This window comes from Diabrotica virgifera, chromosome 2, assembly GCF_917563875.1.
Source record: "Diabrotica virgifera virgifera chromosome 2, PGI_DIABVI_V3a".
NCBI classification, from domain to species: Eukaryota; Metazoa; Arthropoda; class Insecta; order Coleoptera; family Chrysomelidae; genus Diabrotica; species Diabrotica virgifera.
Window position 1 is genome coordinate 173,415,897 of NC_065444.1, and position 21,323 is coordinate 173,437,219.

The 21,323-nt window shown below is 35.1% G+C and overlaps 1 protein-coding gene across 3 annotated transcripts in view; it reads left to right on the top strand.

Annotated features, from left to right (window-relative positions):
* The window catches only part of LOC126879716 (5-formyltetrahydrofolate cyclo-ligase), a 91,882-nt gene that overhangs the window by 64,584 nt on the left and 5,975 nt on the right, over window positions 1-21,323 (top strand). For all 3 annotated transcript variants that reach the window (XM_050642925.1, XM_050642926.1, XM_050642924.1), the window contains exon 4: window positions 19,751-19,878. In XM_050642925.1, the coding sequence (XP_050498882.1) occupies window positions 19,751-19,878 (128 nt within the window). The remainder of the gene's footprint in view (window positions 1-19,750; window positions 19,879-21,323) is intronic.

Consider the following 21,323-nt stretch of genomic DNA (forward strand, 5'->3'; position numbering starts at 1 on the left):
ACTCCAACCATTCTTCGGTCCTATCAGACCGAATTTCACATCCTGTCACATCGTATCCTCCGACTCAGTTGTTTGGTAACTTTTGTCGGACTCACGTAGTCTCCGTTTCGAGTAAGAGTCAAAGGAGTGTATTCTGTAATATTTCCCTTAAATTTAAGAGGCCTGTAAAATTAAACTTTTAACGGCCCTCTTAAACTTTTGGGCAAACTTTAACATTCTATACTATAAAAACACATTATAGAGAACCGCCCAAAATTGTTTTTGAGGATTCTTTTAGATTTTAGAGTTAGAGGATCAATTACACACGGCAACGTTGCACGTTGATATGTTTAAAGTACTTTTAACGTAGAAATTGACAAAACCTGACTATCGGATGCCAAGAAACTTAAGAAAAAGTAAGAAGAGATATTGAAAGTTTGCTGAAAATACTTTAATTTATGAATGTGTGTTCGTTCATTGTTGAAACATAATATTTCATTTTATTTGTGTTTATTCTTTGTTGATATTCGTTTTTTTCTTTCGGCGATGTCTCTTGCTCCAAGAACCATGAAATCTCAAAAATAATTTAAGAAGTTAAGGTATTATAAATTATTTAAGTTAAAAAACTCTAACAATAAGTAAAACCACTTCTATGTAAATTGGTATATTTATTAAAACTTAAAAATCCCAATGGATTGAATAAAATATGTCCAATTCAGAACGTTTTCAGACCTATCGGTCCATCATCAGTGAATGTGCATACTTGCTAAATAGCCCCAGAACCAAACAATGGTTGAATTTAAAATTCAATTTACATTATTTAAAAATAATATTCAACAGGCTAAACGCCGATGTTACAGGATATTGCCTATGGGAACATGGTGAAACCCTACCAAAACCTCAATCAACCATCTTAGGCCTACACTTTATAGTCAAAGTTGGCCTAAGATGGTTGATTGAGGTTTTGGTAGGGTTTCACCATGTTCCCATAGGCAATATCCTGTAACATCGGCGTTTAGCCTGTTGAATATTATTTTTAAATAATGTAAATTGAATTTTAAATTCAACCATTGTTTGGTTCTGGGGCTATTTAGCAAGTATGCACATTCACTGATGATGGACCGATAGGTCTGAAAACGTTCTGAATTGGACATATTTTATTCAATCCATTGGGATTTTTAAGTTTTAATAAATATACCAATTTACATAGAAGTGGTTTTACTTCTTGTTAGAGTTTTTTAACTATATGGTATACAGCCAACCTAGGGAACTTCCCTTTTAGTTTATTTAAGTTACTTTAGCAACGCAATGACTCGTGCTTGGTTGACTTACAAGCAAAATTGTATCCTTGTACAGATGCAAATGCAGAATTGTTAAGAAGTCTTCAAAAGAATTGCGAGGTCATAAAGAACATCAAAACAAGAAAGCTGGAATATTTAGGCCACATTAACAGAAGTGCAAAATATGAGATATTAAGGCTCATAATGCAAAGTAAAATAAAGGGTAAAAGATCCACAGAAGAATTTCCTGGCTGAGAAACCTAGGAGAGTGGTATGGTGGCAGCTCAGTAGATCTTTTCAGAGCAGCCGCCAATAAGGTATGGATAGAGCTGTGATGATAGTCAACCTCCGATAGGAGAAGGAACTACAAGAAGAAAACGGAGGATAAAAATTATCTATCAATTATCTAGATCAATTATTGATAGCTTCCAGTAACACAAAAGTTCAATGTTATTAAAATCTTTAGTTCTTTATGAATTGCAGGTATTGTTTGCCCTTCTTGCATATAATAATATGCATTATTCATATCAATGATGATCCTTGCATCATCTTTATTAAACCAAACAAGTTTTCTAAATGTTGAAGTGGGTAGCGGGAAACGATCGCTCAAATTTCGGATTGTCCTTTGTTGTAATCTGAATTGTTTAAAAATTAGGATATTTTATTTTCCTAGATTTAACTTCAGGCAACATATAATTCTGCCCCATGTGGGTTGCAATGTCCAGAGAGTGAACCTCAATTGACGGCCTTCACATGGCTAGTTGACAGATGGCAGATGAGACAGAATTATACATATGTTAAATCTAGAAAAATTTAAAACATCATAACTTTTAAACAACACTATGTACAATCTTTGTAAACATTAACTACTTTAAACGGTATTCACCCTATTATTTTGGTGGCTCAGGCATGCTATTTCGAATTTAAAACCTGATGATGGAATTCTTATTACGAAAACGTTTGTTGTCTTGATGTAGCCCGTTTTAGGGATATTTTTAAATATACCTTCTACAAACATATTTTACATTTTTTTCTTTTTGGTTTCTTAATTTTTTTTTGCTAAAATTTAAGGTCGTACGCATGTAGTAAAGGCGCAACCGTAAGACATTGCTGTGATTGATTTTATAGAAATTGTTTTTGTTGAATATTTCGGTCATTTTCAACTTTTCGGACAAATTATGTCTATTAAGCTAGAATGACCATTTCATAGGGGAGCCATAAAACTTACCCCATATTTTTTTTGCTATTTTATTGCTAATTTATTATGCAAATTAAAAATTTATTGCTTCATCCCCTTCAGAGAAACAGGTGGCCATTCCAACTTAATATTAAGCTAGAATAGCCAACATTCATATATCCGGAACGAAAGTAGATAGAGAGTTACTTCCGGTGGCCTATTTTATTGCTAATTAATTGCTAATTTATTACCCAAAATAAAAATTTATTGCTTCATCCCCTTCAGAGAAACAGGCGGCCATTCCAGCTTAATATTAAGCTAGAATAGCCAGCATTCATATATCCGGAACGAAAGTAAATAGAGAGTTGCTTCCGGTGACCTATTTTATTGCTAATTTATTAAAAATTTATTGCTTCACCCTCTTCAGACAAACATGTGGCTATTCAAGCTTAATATTAAGCTAGAATAGCCAACATTCATATTTCCCGAACGAAAGTAGATAGAGGGTAGCTTCCGGCGGCATTTATTGCTAATTAATTGCTGATAGATTGGCTATACAAGAATTTACAAACTCACCCTCTTCAACCCCTACCGTTATCATCATTCCCCGGAATCCACAAAAAGTGAAAATAACCAGTTTAAAGACCTAGAACCAAGTGGGTATTTTTTGCTTATTAATGGCTACAGGTCTAAGCCAAAAATAAATGTTTTGATTTATCCCCTAACGAGCCACAATGGCTACTGCGGTTTAATACTTAAGGCTACAATACCCAATACTCCTATTTCAGGAAAGAAAGGTCGCTTCCTGCGGCATATTTTATTTTTAATTAATTGCTGAAAGATGGGATATACCAGAATTTACAAACTCACCCCCTCCAACCCCTATCGTTATCATCGTTCCACGGATTTCACAAAGAGTGAAAATAACCAGTTTAAAAACTTAAAACCAAGTGGGTATTTTTTCTAATTAACTGTTGAAGGTCTACGCCAAAAACGAACTTTTTGCTTCATCAGAGATACAAGTGGCTATTCCAGCTTAATATTAAGCTAGAATAGCCAACAGGCATATTTCAGGAACGAAAGCAGATAGAGGGTCGCTACCAGCGGCATATTTTATTGCTGATTAATTTCTAAAGGATATGGTATACAACAACTTACAAACTCACCCCCTCCAACCCCACCGTTATCATCATTCCCCGGATTTTACAGAAAGTCAAAATTACCAGTTTAAACCTCTAAGACCAGCTGGGTATTTTTTTTCCAAAGCAACTGCTGCAGGTCTACGCCAAAAACGATTTTATTGCTTCATCCCTTAACGAGCAACAATGGCTACTGCGGTTGAATACTTAGCTACAACACTCAATTCTCCTATTTCAGTAACGAAAGCAGATAGAGGGTCGCTTCTGGCGGTCTATTTTATTGCTAATTAATTGCTAATTTATTACGCAAATTACAAATTTATAGCTTCAACCCCTTCAGAGATACAGGTGGCTATTCCAGCTTAATATTAAGCTAGAATAGCCAACAGGCATATTTCCGGAACGAAAGTAGATAGAGGGTAGCTTTCAGCGGCATATTTTATTTCTAATTAATTGCTGAAAGATTGGGTATACAAGAATTTACAAACTCACCCCCTTCAACGCCTACCGTTACCATCATTCCCCGGATTTCACAAAAGGTGAAAATAACCAGTTTAAAAACCTAACACGGAGTGGGTATTTTTTGCTTATTAATTGCTACAGGTCTAAGCCAAAAATGAATGTTTTGCTTCATTCCCTAACGAGCCACAATGGCTACTGCGGTTTAATACTTAAGGTTACAATACCCAACAGTCCTATTTTAGGAAAGAAAGCAGATAGTGAGTCGCTTCTGGCGGCATATTTTATTCCCAATTAATTGTTGAGAGATGGAGTATACCAGAATTTATAAACTCACCCCCTCCAACCCCTACCATTATCATCGTTCCCCGGATTTCACAAAGAGAGAAAATAACCAGTTTAAAGACTTAAAACCTTCTATCTGCTTTCGTTCCTGAAATAGGAGTGTTGGGTATTGTAGCTTAAGTATTAAACTGCAGTAGCCATTGTTTCTCGTTAGGGGATGAAGCAAAAAAAAAATCGTTTTTAGCGTAGACCTGCAGCAATAAATTGGAAAAAAATACCCACTTGGTTTTAAGTCTTTATACTGGTTATTTTCACTCTCTGTGAAATCCGGGGAACGATGATAACGGTAGGGGTTGGAGGGGGTGAGTTTGTAAATTCTGGTATACCCCATCTTTGAGCAATTAATTAGAAATAAAATATGCCGCTGGAAGCGACCCTCTATCTACTTTCGTTCCTGAAATAGGAGTGTTGGGTATTGTAGCTTAAGTAATAAACCGCAGTAGCCATTGTTTCTCGTTAGGGGATGAAGCAAAAAATTCGTTTTTTGCGTAGACCTGCAGAAATTAATTGTAAAAAAAATACCCACTTGGTTTTAAGTCTTTAAACTTGTTATTTCCACTCTTTGTGAAATCCGGGGAACGATGATAATGGTAGGGGTTGAAGTGGTGGGTTTGTAAATTCTGGTATACCCCATCTTTCAGAAATTAATTAGAAATAAAATATTCCGCCAGAAGCGACCCTCTATCTGCTTTCTTTCCTGGAATAGGACTGTTGGGTATTGTAACCTTAAGTATTAAACCGCAGTAGCCACTGTGGCTCGTTAGGGGATGAAGCAAAACATTTATTTTTGGCTTAGACCTGTAGCAATTAATAATCGAAAAATACCCACTTGGTTTTAGGTCTTTAAACTGGTTTATTTCACGTTTTGTGGATTCCGGGGAATGATGATATAACGGTAGGGGTTGAAGGGGGTGAGTTTGTAAATTCTTGTATACCCAATCTTTCAGCAATTAATTAGCAATAAAATATACCGCCGGAAGCTACCCTCTATCTACTTTCGTTCCGGAAATATGAATGTTGGCTATTCTAGCTTAATATTAAGCTGGAGTAGCCACCTGTATCTCTGAAGGGGTTGAAGCTATAAATTTGTAATTTGCGTAATAAATTAGCAATTAATTAGCAATAATATAGGCCGCCGGAAGCGACCCTCTATCTGCTTTCGTTACTGAAATAGGAGAATTGAGTGTTGTTGCTTAAGTATTCAACCGCAGTAGCCATTGTTGCTGGTTAGGGGATGAAGCAATAAAATCGTTTTTGGCGTAGACCTGCAGCAGTTGCTTAGGAAAAAATACCCACTTGGTCTTAGGTTTTTAAACTGGTAATTTTGACTTTCTGTGAAATCCGGGGAATGATGATAACGGTGGGGGTTGGAGGGGGTGAGTTTGTAGGTTGTTGTATACCACATCTTTCAGAAATTAATTAGCAATAAAATATGCCACTGGAAGCGACCCTCTATCTGCTTTCGTTCCTGAAATAGGAGTGTTGGGTATTGTAGCTTAAGAATTAAACGGCAGTAGCCATTGTTTCTCGTTGGGGGATGAAGCAAAAAAGTCGATTTTGGCGTAGACCTGCAACAGTTAATTAGAAAAAATACCCACTTGGTTTTAAGTTTTTAAACTGGTTATTTTCACTCTTTGTGAAATCCGTGCAACGATGATAACGGTAGGGGTTGGAGGGGGTGAGTTTGTAAATTCTTGTATATCCCATCTTTCAGCAATTAATTAAAAATAAAATATGCCGCCAGAAGCGACCCTCTATCTGCTTTCTTTCCTGAAATAGGAGTGTTGGGTATTGTAGCCTTAAGTATTAAACCGCAGTAGCCATTGTGGCTCGTTAGGGGATGAAGCAAAACTTTCATTTTTGGCTTAGACCTGTAGCAATTAATAAGCAAAAAATACCCACTCGGTTTTAGGTCTTTAAACTGGTTATTTTCACTTTTTGTGGATTCCGGGGAATGATGATAACAGTAGGGATGGGAAAAACCTACCGGTTTAAACCTAAAACCGGTTTTTTTACTTCGCAATAACCGGTTTTACCGGTTATTTTTTGTCACGGTTATAACCGGTTTTTTCTTTTTAAAGAAAAAACCGGTTATTAGGTTTTTACGGTGATTAGGATTAGGTTAGGTATTATTTGGGATCCCAATCATAATAATTATTATTCTCAAGTAACTATTCCAAACAAAACCATAATTCAAATTTTATTTTATTTTATAAATACAGAAGCAAACTGAAGTGCAATCTCACATCAGCCAGCAGAATCAGTTATTAAGTTTTATGTAATATTTCCTTGAAAAGGTATTTGTAATCATAATATTTACATAAGAAGTGTCTGTATGAATTAGACGCAAGCCAAACATCATCTATTTTTCACACTAAACTCTTAAACTCTTGACATTGAAAGTCGGTGAATGATTTTATCTGATTACCAAAAATAATGCTCTGCCTATGCATATCGTATTACTGATTACGAATACGAATCTCCAAGAATTTCCCTACGTTTTCAAAACGATACACCCATACAGGAAGTATTAAATTAGTTAAAATGTACCTATTCTAGAAATATATACAAACGTGTTAAAAGTAATACATGATACATTTTTTTGATTGTAGTAAAAATAAAAGATATATTGCATTATCCAATTTATTTTTAAGTAAAATATTTATGTTGATATTATTTTTTTTAAATCCCATTTCAAAGAGTCTGGGAAATTTTTTATAAGTTGAAATGGTTGGGGAATTTTTTGATTTTGGGAGGAGAGGAAAATTGTAATTGTAAATGTAACTTTGTAACCTATTGGATTAAAAAAACCGAAAACCGGTTTTTCCAAAAACCGGTTTTTTTTGGCCGGTTATAACCGCCAGGTTAAACCGTAAGCAAAAAAAACCGGTATAACCGAAAACCGGTTTTTTGTTAAAAACCGCCATCCCTAGATAACAGTAGAGGTTGATGTGGGTAAGTTTGTAAATTCTTGTATACCCAATCTTTCAGCAATTAATTAGCATTAAAATATGCCGCCGGAAGCTCCCCTGTATCTACTTTCGTTCCGGATATATGAATGTTGGCTATTCTAGCTTAATATTAAGCTGGAATGGCCACCTGTTTCTCTAAAGCGGATAAAGCAATAAATTTTTATTTTGCGTAATAAATTAGCAATTAATTAGCAATAAAATAGGACACCGGAAACAACTCTCTATCTACTTTTGCGGGATATATGAATGTTGGCTATTCTAGCTTAATATTTAAGCTGGAATGGCCACCTGTTTCTCTGAAGGGGATGAAGCAATAAATTTTTAATTTGCGTAATAAATTAGCAATAAAATAGCAAAAAAATATGGGGTAAGTTTCATGGCTCCCTTATGAAATGGTCATTCTAGATCTTAATGGTCTTAATAGACAAATAATGGACATATTGGTACATAATTAAATTATTGCAATTGCAATTTCCTATAATTTCTTCTTTGCAAATTTTTTTGGTGCTGTCGATATTTTCTGAATTAAGTGAAAAAATAGTGGCCAAGTATAATTATTGATTTATCTCGGTTATTATGGTAGGGGAGCCCAAGCGGGGATTTTTGCAGTTACTCGAGCGCGTCAGATTATCATATGGGGAGAAACCTGGTACCGTGAAGATGTACCTCTACCATATATTGGCTCTTAACACAGGGAAGTTCGTTAAGGGGGGCCCGAAAAAAATCTATCCTTAAGAATACTCGAAATTGTCAGATTAAGATAAGGTAAGTTAAGTACATGCAAAAGTTTCACAAAAAAGCGAATATTTCGCGAAATGAATGACAGATCGAAAAACTAAAAAATAAGTCTTCAATATTTTTCAAAAATCTATCGAATGGTACTAACATGACCCCCACGGAGAGGGGTGGGGGTAAATTTAAAATTTTAAATACAAATCCCGCGATATTTCGCAAAATGAACATCATATCGAAAAACTGCAAAATACACTTTCAAAATGTTTTTGAAAAATCTATCGAATTATACCAAACACGACCGCCTAAGGAGGTGGGGTGGGGGTTACTTTAAAATCTGAAATGGGACCCCCAAATTTTTATTTCAAATTTGGATTATTTATATAAAAATAAGCAACTTTTATTCGAGACATTTTTTCGAATTATGGATAGATGGCGCTATAATCGGAAAAAACGATTATTGGAAATGGAAAATTAAATTAAAAAATGGAAAGTCCCCACTAAAATGGAAAGTTTTTCTTAACTTTTTTTTGGTTTTAGGATCTAATAATCACAACCCAATAGGTCCCCATAACGCTCGAGTGACTGCAAATTTAGCATACTTTGCTCCCCTACCATTATTAACTTAACGACATGAGTGTACATGAATAAAAATGGATAAAATTATATTTTAAACAAGTGTGATCTTTGTAACGTTTTTTTTGGTATAACCAGTAATTAATATGAAAAACGTATTTTCAAAACTCTTTTCCATACCACCGGGATAGAATTTCAGGCGCGTTTTTTACGTGGTCTCTCTTGCTGTGGAAACAACAGAAGACTAACTAAAAATATTAATTAACATATCAGAAGAAAGTCACAGGCCGGGCTTAGGTCTGGTTTCATGAACATGCGTAAAATGCTCTGTAACCCCAAGCTATCAGTCACAATAATAAAGTGTTATGTGTGGTTTTTATTACTATATGATGGCTATGAGACCTGGATATTAAAACAGTATGATAACAAATTGAATTCATTCGAAATGTGGATGCACTTACCGCTGAATGCTAAGAATAAGCTAGACCGACAGAACTACGAATGAAGAAGTACTGGAAATAATGAACACACGGCCTCATCTGATGAAAATTAGAAATACTTCATATCTAACACACATAATGCGCCATAGGGAATTTGAGCAGCTCCAGGTAATAGTAGAAGGGAAAATCGAAGGTAAAAGGGGTGTAGAAAGAAAGAAAAAAATCCCGACTCCGAAACATCAGAGATTGGACCCACACAACAGGAAATGACTTAATTCATCAAGCCCAGAACAGAGAGAAATTTGCCATATTGATAACCAACCGCAATAGAGAAGGCACTGAGGAGGAGGATCTCTTATTTCAAGTAGTAAAGTCAAATTATTTGGTATTAAAGAGATAAATATTAACATAGGTATCTGTGGTTTCAAATATTTTACAATTTTAATATTTTTCTTTACTCTGATTTTCAATACAGTGAAAACAGTTCCATTTTTGTCCTTGTCAAAGTTACCAATTATGTCACTATGTGTAACATAAAAATATGGATATAATCTACATATTTATTTAATTATCCGTTTACCTAACAAAGTTGAAGCAATACTGTTTCACAATAATATATTTAAATATGAAAATAAATTGATAAGGAATTTTAACGTGGCAGCTAAATGGAGATAAAAAAATATTATTAGAATTGTAAATAGCTACCAAAAGTTTAAAATTAAAGTGATTATTTTACTTAAAACTTGCAAACCAATTAGAATAGACAAATTGCCAAAAAATGTACTTTTGAGACTGATGCGTGGATGACGTTAAAAAGTTTAGCTTTTTGATCGGAAATTTCTTTCTTTCCTTTTATTTCTGACGAGTTGACCTTTTTACTTTCTTTAAATAGGAATTAACTTCTTTCTTTATTGGATTTATCATCTTCCTTTCGCAATGCACTTTACTTGTAAGTTTGTTATTATCTTTATAGTCTTTATTTCTACGTCTGACGTAACCAAACCATCAGTGCGGCTCGTGACCTCAGTATGCGGGTAGGCGACACATATACCTTTATAATAAATATATACTCTATCTATACTCTACTATACACTCTACATATTATATACTCGTATAATACCTATATACAAAGTGTGACGCATTTAAGATGAAGACACCACTATATGGCGGCTATCAAAATAAATACAGATTTAAAATTTTGCAGTCAAGCAAGTGTGATGGTTCACATTTTTTAAGATAGTCATAGTCAACTCAAATTTAAATTTTAAACCCTATCTACTGCGAATCTACAAACAGGGCGAATTTTCGATATTTTGCTTCGCGTTAGAGATATCGGAAAAAGTTATTTGGAAAAGTTGTTCCAAATATTATTCTAACCGCAAGTATCAAATTTCATGACAAACTTCGCACTTTTAGTTTACTCAGTATTTGTAGTCAGGATCCTAAAACATACAATTGGCTATCCCAAAATGCAACTCGGGACAACCATTGTCTAAGGCACAAAAAATGTAGCGTAACCTAGCCTTAAAAAGTTCCCCGAAATTCTCGTCCACTACGGCTAGACAAGCCACAGTTACAGCGCTGTGCTTAGCGTAAAGAATGAGAGACGCATATCATTCTGTTCTGTTCTTTAGGTGGATTTGAAAAGTGCCTGACTATAGGGTAGTGCCATAATAGAAGTGAGTAGCACTACTACGAGGAGCGTACAATAATTACAACTTCGAAGAGCAATTAAAAAGTAGCTTTTTTATTTTAGATACCCACGTATTGTGTCAAAATTTATAAATTACAATTTTGAAATAAGTATGTAATTTATATTAACAAATAGTTTATTATTGTATTGTACATTTTAAGAGGTTAGGCGGCGCCTACCTTGCCTACCCCGACGGGCCGCCCCTGCAAACCACTGCAGTATTTGTTATTGAATCTTTTTGGAGACTGTGGTCACACCAGCTCTTTCCCTGTCAAGTCGTTCCTGATCCGTCCTTTCTAGTCTTACCTATAGATTTAAAATTTCCGGAAAAATTGGGTGCAGGAAAAAAACCTGTTTTTTTCCGGAAAAAAACAGGAAAAAATGGAAAAATACGGAAAAATTGACATTTGTTACAATATACTAAACAAATTCTGCATCCCGTATCAAAATCGATAAATTTAGTAGAATTCGATAGATCTGTATTATCAGAAGTGCCTTTTGTTTTTAAGTAGGTATATAATAGACACAATATTAAAAAATATTCCTCAACAAGTTAACCAGACTAGTTCTCTTATCGAAAGCTTGCTAAAATATGTATGTTGAAAAACGCTACGACTTTTGTTCTAAGCTGATTCACTTTGCAGCCTCTTGTCTTGATGCTCGCTTTAAAGAAGAATAATTGAATGAAGACCAACTTATGGAAGCCATAGACTTCATTTCTGAAATGGCTTGTTCACTAAGGCCCGGTCTTTTCACCTCCGAATAACTAGTTATCGGGAAGTTTATTTGACAGATTTACCTGCCGAGAGAATCTGCCGCATAAACTTCCCGATAACTATTTATTCGGAGGTCAAAAGACTGGGCCTAAACCTAGATGTAGGGAAGGTGGTGGCAAATCTAGCCCAATTTAGAACACAAACGGGATTTTTTAGTCGAAATTCTTTATGGGATAGTGCAAATATGTAGTACTAATCCCGTTATATGGTAGCAAGGCTTAAGTACATCGCAGCCACTTATGCCAATTGCCTCTCTCTTCAGAAAGAAACTGGTCTTTACACGGCCTCGTATATACAAGCAAAAAAATATGTTATCACAGGATAAAATTTATAAGTGGTTGCTATTCATTTAAATTTGGTTATAAACGAAAAACAGATATTTATTTACGATACTAGACTAGATCCACTTTTAAAAGAGACTGATAAACATCATGTTGTGTTATCCGTTCAGGATGGTGAAGCGGAGATCGAGCCTGAATCAGATGCTTGGTCTGAAGATTCACATTCAGACTCAGATAAAAATATACCACTGAGGAATTTGGTTAAATAATGGGCTTTCTACCTTTGAAGTTTCGGTTTTGACACTTACAGTTAGAGTCTCTTAGTTTAAGTACACTTAAGTCTCAATTAAAAAATATTTTCAAATTTTCCCATTTTTTCCAATTTTTCCAATGGTCTGGAAAAAAAACGGAAAAAACCTGTTTTTTCCCAATTTTTCCCGTTTTTTTTCCGATATGTTAATTCTCTAGTCTTACCTATCATTCACCGTAACATTTTCATTTCAGCTACCTCCATCTGCTTTTCCTGAATCTTCTTTATCGGCCACACTTCATCGTCGTACACCAACGCAGACCTTACCACACTGTTGTATGTCTTTTCTTTAAGCCCGTCCCCAATTTTTTTATCAGAGTACCCCGCTCATTCGTTTTTAGTTAAACTAACCAGCCAGTATCCTGTGGGTAATTTCCGGATCTAGTGTCCAATTTTTCGTTATGTAGCAGCCAAGATATTTAAATTCTTCTACTCGTCCTAGTTTTTTCCCAAACAATTCAATGTCCTCAACGATTCTTCTTCCTCCCAATCACATACCCTAATAACACAAAACATTCCATGTATGTTCCTAGAATGTACACACAGGATATTGAAAACATTCCTGGAATGTCCTCAATAGCACAAGAATGTCCCCTAAATGTTCCAGGAACGTCCTCTGTCAGCATTTTAAACATTCCTTGAATGTCTTGTTGGAACATTCCATGAATGTCTACGAATGTTCTTTGGACATTCACAGTATATTTTTTATGCATTCCCTGGATATAGTCGCTGATGTGACATAATACCTCCGATTTGTTTTTCATGAGTTTTGTAAGAGAGACTAAAAACTTTTTTTACAGTCACCTCCTATTTTCATATGATATTTTTTGACACGGTTTGTAGTATATTCAACTATCTATTTACTACAAAACACGTCAAAATTTACATGTAAAAACAGAAGATGTTAGAAAACTAAAAATGGTTTTTCGTCTCCTACAAAATTCATGAAAAAGCAGATAGGAGGTATTGTCACATCACCGACGATATACCAGAAGTATATGTGGCCATACCAAATAATACATCCTTGATAAATACAAACATTTTTATTGCACAAAATCTTGTCATATATTGTTTTTCCATAATCACTACGATGATGATTCATTGTACTGAATTGTACATTACAATTACAATCTAGTCATAACTGACCAATGAGCAATTTTAATTTAACCTAAATTACTACTGCTCCTTAAAATGAAGAGCTTAATACCCCATAGCGTCTCTTATCTAATCTAACAAGATCGTGCACTATTCTAACATACACAGGCACACAAGCACTATGCTCTGCTTTTCACTATCACCTATCACTCAAACTAGTTCAAAAGGCTTTGTCCTCTTCAATCTTCTAGTTTGCCTAGTAGTATCGAGGAATTGGATTTCCTCAATATTCTTGTAGGTACTTATGAAGTTGTTGCTCGTGACTTCCAACTTTACTCCAACTTTAAAAACAAATCCAGCTGTAAAATATTTATCTGCCTGAAGGCTTTTGTATGCTTTCATCTGCTGCTTAGAGTAGTAACTGTGAGACTCCACCAGATATGTATAAATATCTATAATAGTAATTTGGTGGAATGCACTTTACTGTAAAATCCAATTCTGAGTGAATTGTATATGGATCTAAATCCCCAATTATTTTCAGCTTCAATAAATATCTAAAACAATAAAAGAAATAATGTTATTGCTTGCAAAATTCATCAATACTTTTCAATATCAGGGAAAAATGAACAGTAAATAAAAATTATTTCCCCTACCTTTTTCCAACATCTGGAGTTTCCAATAATAATTTCCTTAAATAATCACTTTGCATTGTGGTAAAGTTTATAAAGTTCACAAAATACAGCAAACGAACTCCAAATAAATCCAAAATAGACAAAATACGACGATAAACAATGAAAAATAGATATTACAAACATAACCTCTGTAACTTTTTGTATGCCAACCAGAAGTCACGTGGTTTGGATTGCCTAATATAATACTTAGATACACGCGAGGCAAATTTGAAAATGAACGCAAATTGAATAGTAAATGGCCTCTCTTAAAATATAGGACATTGGTAGTATGTTCATAGAATGTCTTGTGGTAACATTCCACCAATAATAATTTAATCAGATGTTCACCGAATGTTCCTTGAATGTCCAGGACATTCAAACATTAATAGAACTTTGATAGTACATTCCTGGAATGTTTTGTGTTGTTAGGGTATATTCTGTTTTCGACCTGATAACTTTAAATATTCCCTCTTCAAGAGTTGTTATCCCACCCTCAAACTTCTCCACCAACATTTGTTTGCTCTACTCGACTAACATGACTGCAAAGAGTATTGACCAAACAGCCGCCTCCCGCACCTTCTCGGGCAGTACATCCATAACAAGGTACACGTAACAGGTATAGACTCGTAATGGTTTAACCGTACCAGTACGGACCATGGAGAACTTGAGGTCAATTCGACACAAGTCCTTATTTTGTCTAGTTTGTGTTTGTATCTAGTAAATAAGTAGTACGCCTTCTCAAGATCTTCGTCTTCTTTACGTGCCATATTAAAATTATCTGACGTTAACAATCACCATTGCGAAGGCTTCTCAATCTTCTGCAACATGGAATAATAGTTCATTTGATATCTGAATCCATTCACGAATGTTTTTAACCAAGGAACTTATTTTCTTAACACACTTCTACAGCCCTCTGTTTTGCCCTTAAGAATCAGTTGTAGTATTCTGTATCGATTAAAAGTAAACACCGACGACAAACAGTGCGAGAAGAAATTAACACCAGCCTCAGTGTAGCAGAAAACCAAATCCGCAGAAGAGACAACATAGATGAAAAACTGAAGTATATAAACACTATAATAAGAACTACGGGAAAGAAACGCCTAACCAAATGTACAAAGAAACATAAGGTGTGGATGACACCAGACATACTAGAACTAATGGAAGAATAATTCAGAAAAATAGAGAGAGGTGAATAAGAACATAAAGCAAATAATAAAGAAGGCCAAAGAATCATGGATTAAAGAACAATGTGTAGAAATGGAAGACTATGAAAGATAGCATGACACATTCAATATACATAAAAAAGTAAAAGAACTTACAGGAACCCAAAGAAGACATCAAATAAGTTTGCCTAAGGACAAAGACGGAAATATTATTATAGACTTAACAAAAAAAATAATTGATGGAGTGAATACATAAGAGAATTGTTTGAGGACAACAGAAATTACATTGTCCAGGTAAATGGTGAAACGGGACCTGAAATCCTAAAATGTGAAGTAGAAATGGCACTTATAAATTCCAAAACTGGAAAGGCAAATGGACCCGATGAGGTTCCTACTGAATTACTAAAGCTCTTGAATGATGAATCAATAGGTATAATATTGCACTTATTTAACACATACAATACTGGTATTATACCTCAAGAGTGGCTGCTGTCTACATTCGTTACACTGCCAAAGAAATCCAATGCAAAAGAATGTTCAGAACATCGAACAATATCTTTAATGAGCCATCTACTAAAGGTATTTCTAAAAATCATCCACAACCGAGTTTATCAAAAGTTGGAGTCAGATATTAGTAATACACAGATGGGGTTCAGAAAAGAACTAAGTACTCGAGAAGCTCTCTTCGGTTTGAATGTTCTTACACAAAGATGCCTAGACGTTAATCAAGAAGTACATGCATGTTTTCTCGATTTTGAAAAAGCGTTTGACAGAGTACGCCACGATAGGCTAAGAGACATTCTTGAAAGAAAAGACATAGATAATAAAGATCTGCGAATAATTCTCAACTTATATTGGAATCAGAAAGATAACATCAAAATAGAAAATGAGATATCAAAAGCAATAGAAATACGTAGAGGAGTAAGACAGGAATGCATTTTGTCACCACTGCTATTTAATGTATATAGTGAAAGCATCTGTCAGGAAGCCCTTTTGCAAGCAAATGAAGGAATCGTAATCAATGGAGAGGTTGTAAATAATATTCGATACGCGGACGACACTGTACTAGTTGCAAGAACAGTATAAGAGTTACAACGATTACTTACAAACATAAATATTGCTTGCAACAATTATGGCATAAACATTAATATCAAAAAACCAAGTATATGGTCTTCAGTAAAATCATGACACAACCAGCACATATTAGTATAAACGGCATTCAAATTGAAAAAGTATCAAGTTACAAATACTTGGGAACTTTAATAAACGAAATTGGAGACCAAAACAATGAAATAAAAAGACGTATCGAAATTGCCAGGGCCACCTTCATAAAGATGAGAAAATTCTTCTGCAACAGAGATATAAGCATCCCTCTACGATTATAATGCTAAGAGGCTATGTATTTAACACGCTATTATACGGTGTAGAGGCATGGACTCTCAAACAGAACAACATAAAAAATATTGAAAGTTTCGAGATGTGGTGCTACCGTCGAATGCTGAAGATAAGTTGGGTTGAAAGAATCACAAATCTTGAAGTAATACGAAGGATAGGAAGAGACCCAGAAGTTTTGTTAACGATAAAACGAAGAAAACTCGAGTGTTTGGGTCACCTGATGAGAGGTCATAAATACGCATTAGTTCAAAATATAATGCAAGGAAAAATAGAAGGAAAGCGGAATCCAGGCCGTAGAAGAATGTCATGGTTGCGGAATTTGAGAGAGTGGATTGGCTGCACCACTAATGAACTTTTTAGGTCAGCTGTAAACAAGGTCAGGGTAGCCTTGATGATTTCCAATTTCCGATAGGAGTGACACAAGAAGAAGTATTGATTAAGATCTATAAATTTCAAATGCTGCCCTCTTATCTTCTCGCCGTATTTCTCTATCGACTGTCTCAAAACAAGCAAGGCATCCGTTGTCCTCCTTCAAGGCATCCAGTTTTCTCTCAAACGTTTATCGTGTGCGACATGTCCCTCACTATGATAGCCCTCTATAGTTCTTACAGTCCCGAATGCCCCCTTTATCTTTATAACATGATACCATCACACTCTCGGGCATCCCTTCTTCCTCATATATCTTACATATAATTTACCACAAAACATAAACTTCTTCCTCTCCTAGAGCCTTCCAAACTTCCAAAGTATTCCATCAGGTCCTACTGCATTACCATCCTTTATTCTATTTAACGCCTCGGCAACCTCATCTCTCTCTATCCCCAATATTACATTCTCATTTGGAATCCCCCATTCTCTGTCTCTCATCTGGTGTTCATTTAGTAACTTTCTAAAGTACGTATATACATCTTTGCTTTATTTCAATGTCGGTTCTTGGGCAGATTGCAATTGCGCGCAGCGGTCAGGGTTCTCAACAGGGTGTCTAAGTTTTATTTACTTCTTATTCGTTTTGAACGGAAATTTTGCTAATTTTAAAAAATTAATATATTATATATATTATATATTATACAGTACAATTTTCAAAGGAGGAAGACCTAACCCTTCGGTCCAAACCTAACTTTCGGATATTAGAGTGTAGAGTACCCCAGGAGGTATTTGACCGCTGCACGCAATCACAATATACCGCGGTTCTTAACACTCTTACATCTGCACTCTTAATCTGCCGCACGTAAGTAAGTCATTCAATAACTTATTCCTTGCTTTAGCAATGTTGTATAACCTTTTCAACCCCTCGGGTGTTCCCAACTGTTCCTACAGCTGTGTACACAATATTTCCTTAGCAGTAGCTATTATGCTGCCTTGTATATATGCTAATCGTCCGCTCTTTTAGACATGTTATACCTCTTTCTAGTCTTTTTCTTCTTCCTTACTTTATTTTGCCCTTCATCTTTCCACCACCTTGTTTCGTTGTCCCTTTACCAGATGTTTTTCCTAGCACCTCTCCCACTCGTACCACAACTTTTCTGTTGGCTTCTCACCAGTCATTTATCGTATCTTTTTCCCCAAACTCTTCCAGTGCCCTACTCTTAATGATCTTTTGCCAAATCTTTATACTTTAATTTCCACCACTTTACCTTCTTGTGCCCTGCTTGCTTTCCTTTGCGCCTCACCTTTGTCTCCGGTCGATGTTGACTAGCTATCCACACGCCCTTTATCACTTTCAGTTGGTAATCTCTTTTAACTGGATTCTTCTACACAGCACACCTATTTGGCTTTTCCTTTCCCCGCTACCATAGGTCACATACTTGTCTTCAGTATTTATAAAGAACGTATTAATTTCAGACAAATTCTATGCCACTGCAAAGTCGATCACACTATTTTCTTCATAATTTCTTATTCTCATCCCCAAACCTCTATGAACTCTTTCTATTCCCGCTCTTTTTCCATCAATATGTCTATTCACACAACCGTAAGAGCCGGGCAGACACATTATGAAAAGTTAGGATTCAAGATTATCTGTGAATAGCAATAGCAGAGAAAATGTACGCCCGCCTCCCTGGTGTATTTATCACTTAACCTTTTCATATATTGCATCCTCTCTTTTACCTTTATTACTCTAAAAGAGAGTATATTCAACAATTAGGCCAAATATTCACTTCTATTTGACTATTTTGCGGGTTTATTTCACATACGAAACACATTAGTACGTTAATCTAAAATACCCGTCGAAAGTCTTCGACCCACAAGATATTATTTTATACGGGAAACCTCCATAATGTCAATAACTGTTTGAGTAACTGAACTAACAACGCGATCGGAATTAGAACTAGAACTGAAAGTAGATTTTATACGATTTCACTAATTTTGAGTCATTTTTGCTAAACTTCCGGTCATGAATTTTTAAACGGGAATGACATCAAAACCGACGCTACATAAATATTCTACCTGCAGCACTTCCGATTACATCTTTTTAACCGGAGGTGATATAAAAACCGGAAGTATATATTTATTCTCGTCTTGCTAAGGCGCGTCGAGTAATATGTCGCTTGTACTATTTCGGTGACTTTAAAACAGTACTATCAGTTACAACTCCAAAACCGGAAGTCCGAGGTCAAATTTGTCATCTCTAATACCATCCTCGGGTTATAAGCTGTCATTCGACCCCTCACTTGTCATTTTATCTGTTTTAATAACGAAAGAATTATATTTCCGGACAGACGGACAGACAAGCATGAAACCGGAAGTATACACTTGTTCTTTTCTTGCCAAGGGGCGTCAAATAATATATTGCCTGTTTCCCTGTATGTACCTACTATTTCGGCGACTTTAAAACAGTATTTTCGGTTACAACTCTAAAACCGGAAGTCCAAAGTCCAATATTTCACTTTTAGTACCATCCTTGGGTTATAAGCTTTCATTAGATACTTAATTCATTCTATCTGGTAGGTATAAATGACGGAGGAGTTGTGTTTACGGACGGACGGACAGACGGACGTGGATAATTCAACGTTTTCACATTTTTTCAAATTGGGTGACAACAAAATTATTTTACAAAATGGCGCCATTATTTTAGTAATAGTTACTTCATAATTATATGGCTCAGAAATAATGTTAAGGGGAATCTTTAGACGGATAGGTACCGTATATTATCAAACAAAGAAGAAAAATATAGACATTCTAAATGTTGACAATGTAAAATGTCCATTGTTAAGATTGTCCAACAAATTTGCTTAGTGATCAGTGACTGATTTATTAAACTGTTTTTAGGTATAATAAGAAGGTAATGGAAATGGTAGAATTACATTCCATGGAAGATTGGACAAACTTACCTGTCACCAAGTGGAATATTAAGCAGCCTTCATTTAAAGATGAAAGAAAGAATGCTTTAGATGAGGGTTAGTTGTTTTTCTAACATTAGGAGTATACATTTTAGAACAATTAGTGATTATGATTAATGTAGAATGTATGGTATACCTATTCTATTATTTTCTCTCGTATTTTTTTACAGTTACAAGTGAAGCACGACAAATTTAATAAACATAAAAATATACTTAGACATTATTGTTAGGTCATAGACTTGATAAATTTCGTGCTACACAACTTTTTACATTTCCCCGGTAAGCTAACAGTCTCAGAGAATTAAGGGAGTGAGTTCTTGAAATAAAATTTAATATAAAGAGAAAAAATTGTAATTATTGGGCGCAATCAACAAATTAAAATATATTGCCATATGTCTATGCGAAAATTACAAAAAAACTACTTGCAATGACATTCCATTGAATAGAAATCGGTACTTACCATTGATGTCTGAGGTAGTCTGTATGTTTTATTACAATAAGGATCAGAGATAGATTGTGCAAAATAAAAAGACATATAACTTTAAAACATAATCATTGTTTATTTATATAAAAAAAAAGTTAAAAGACAAAACTGAATTGGTAAGAAGTGAATAAACATATTAAGTCCTTCGCGTTTTAAAAAGTTCGAAGAAAAATAATTAAACAGTTTTTTACAAATACCTGATGATCTGCGGTGATGCCGGGGGCTGCTGGCCTTGTGTAGCTCGCCTGGAGCTCTGGTAAAGCGATGCGGCGACACTTCACTTCACTTTACTTATGATCGAAAGTACTATTACATAAGTTGTTTTTTTATATGAAAGATAAAATTCCATAGTCTTGTTTCATATTTAAAAAAAGTAACTGCTAAAAAAATTAGTTTGAGCAATTGAACTTTGGTTAAAAGATCGGAACCACGTCCCGCGAAGATTGAATTAAGTTATTCTTGGAAAAGGCATACTCTACGCCACTACTAGAAACACTATATCATTTATTTCACCGGAACAACAACACCAGAAGGTATGGTATTTACGACAAACACATCGCTCCTGCTACTTTCACTACAGAATCTACACAAGATTCCATATGAGCCTAACTTTGGCACAGACAAAGAAAACTGGACTCTTCACTGCATGTCAGCTCAAACTTAACTCTCTGTCAGACCAAACTTAACTAACGCTTTCAGTTCTCCTTCAAACCCAGGTTCCCTCTTTCAAAAAAAAAAGAAGTTACCTCCTATTCTACCAACATCACATCGTTTATTCAATAGAAATAAACCAAACATTCCTTCTGCCAATAAGATAGCGAGAAAATGATCATAGAGCATCCTACTGAGGCTGTAATCTTTTTTGTAACCAATGAAAAAAAGCTCCTTTTGCCGTAAACAGATTTCTCGTTCTCATCGAAACTGCTGACTCTATTTCTAACGGCCAATTTTGAGAACTCAGATACTTGAGAGTTTTATCAATACTATAGACGTTATTTATGTCGACATTTCAGCTCTA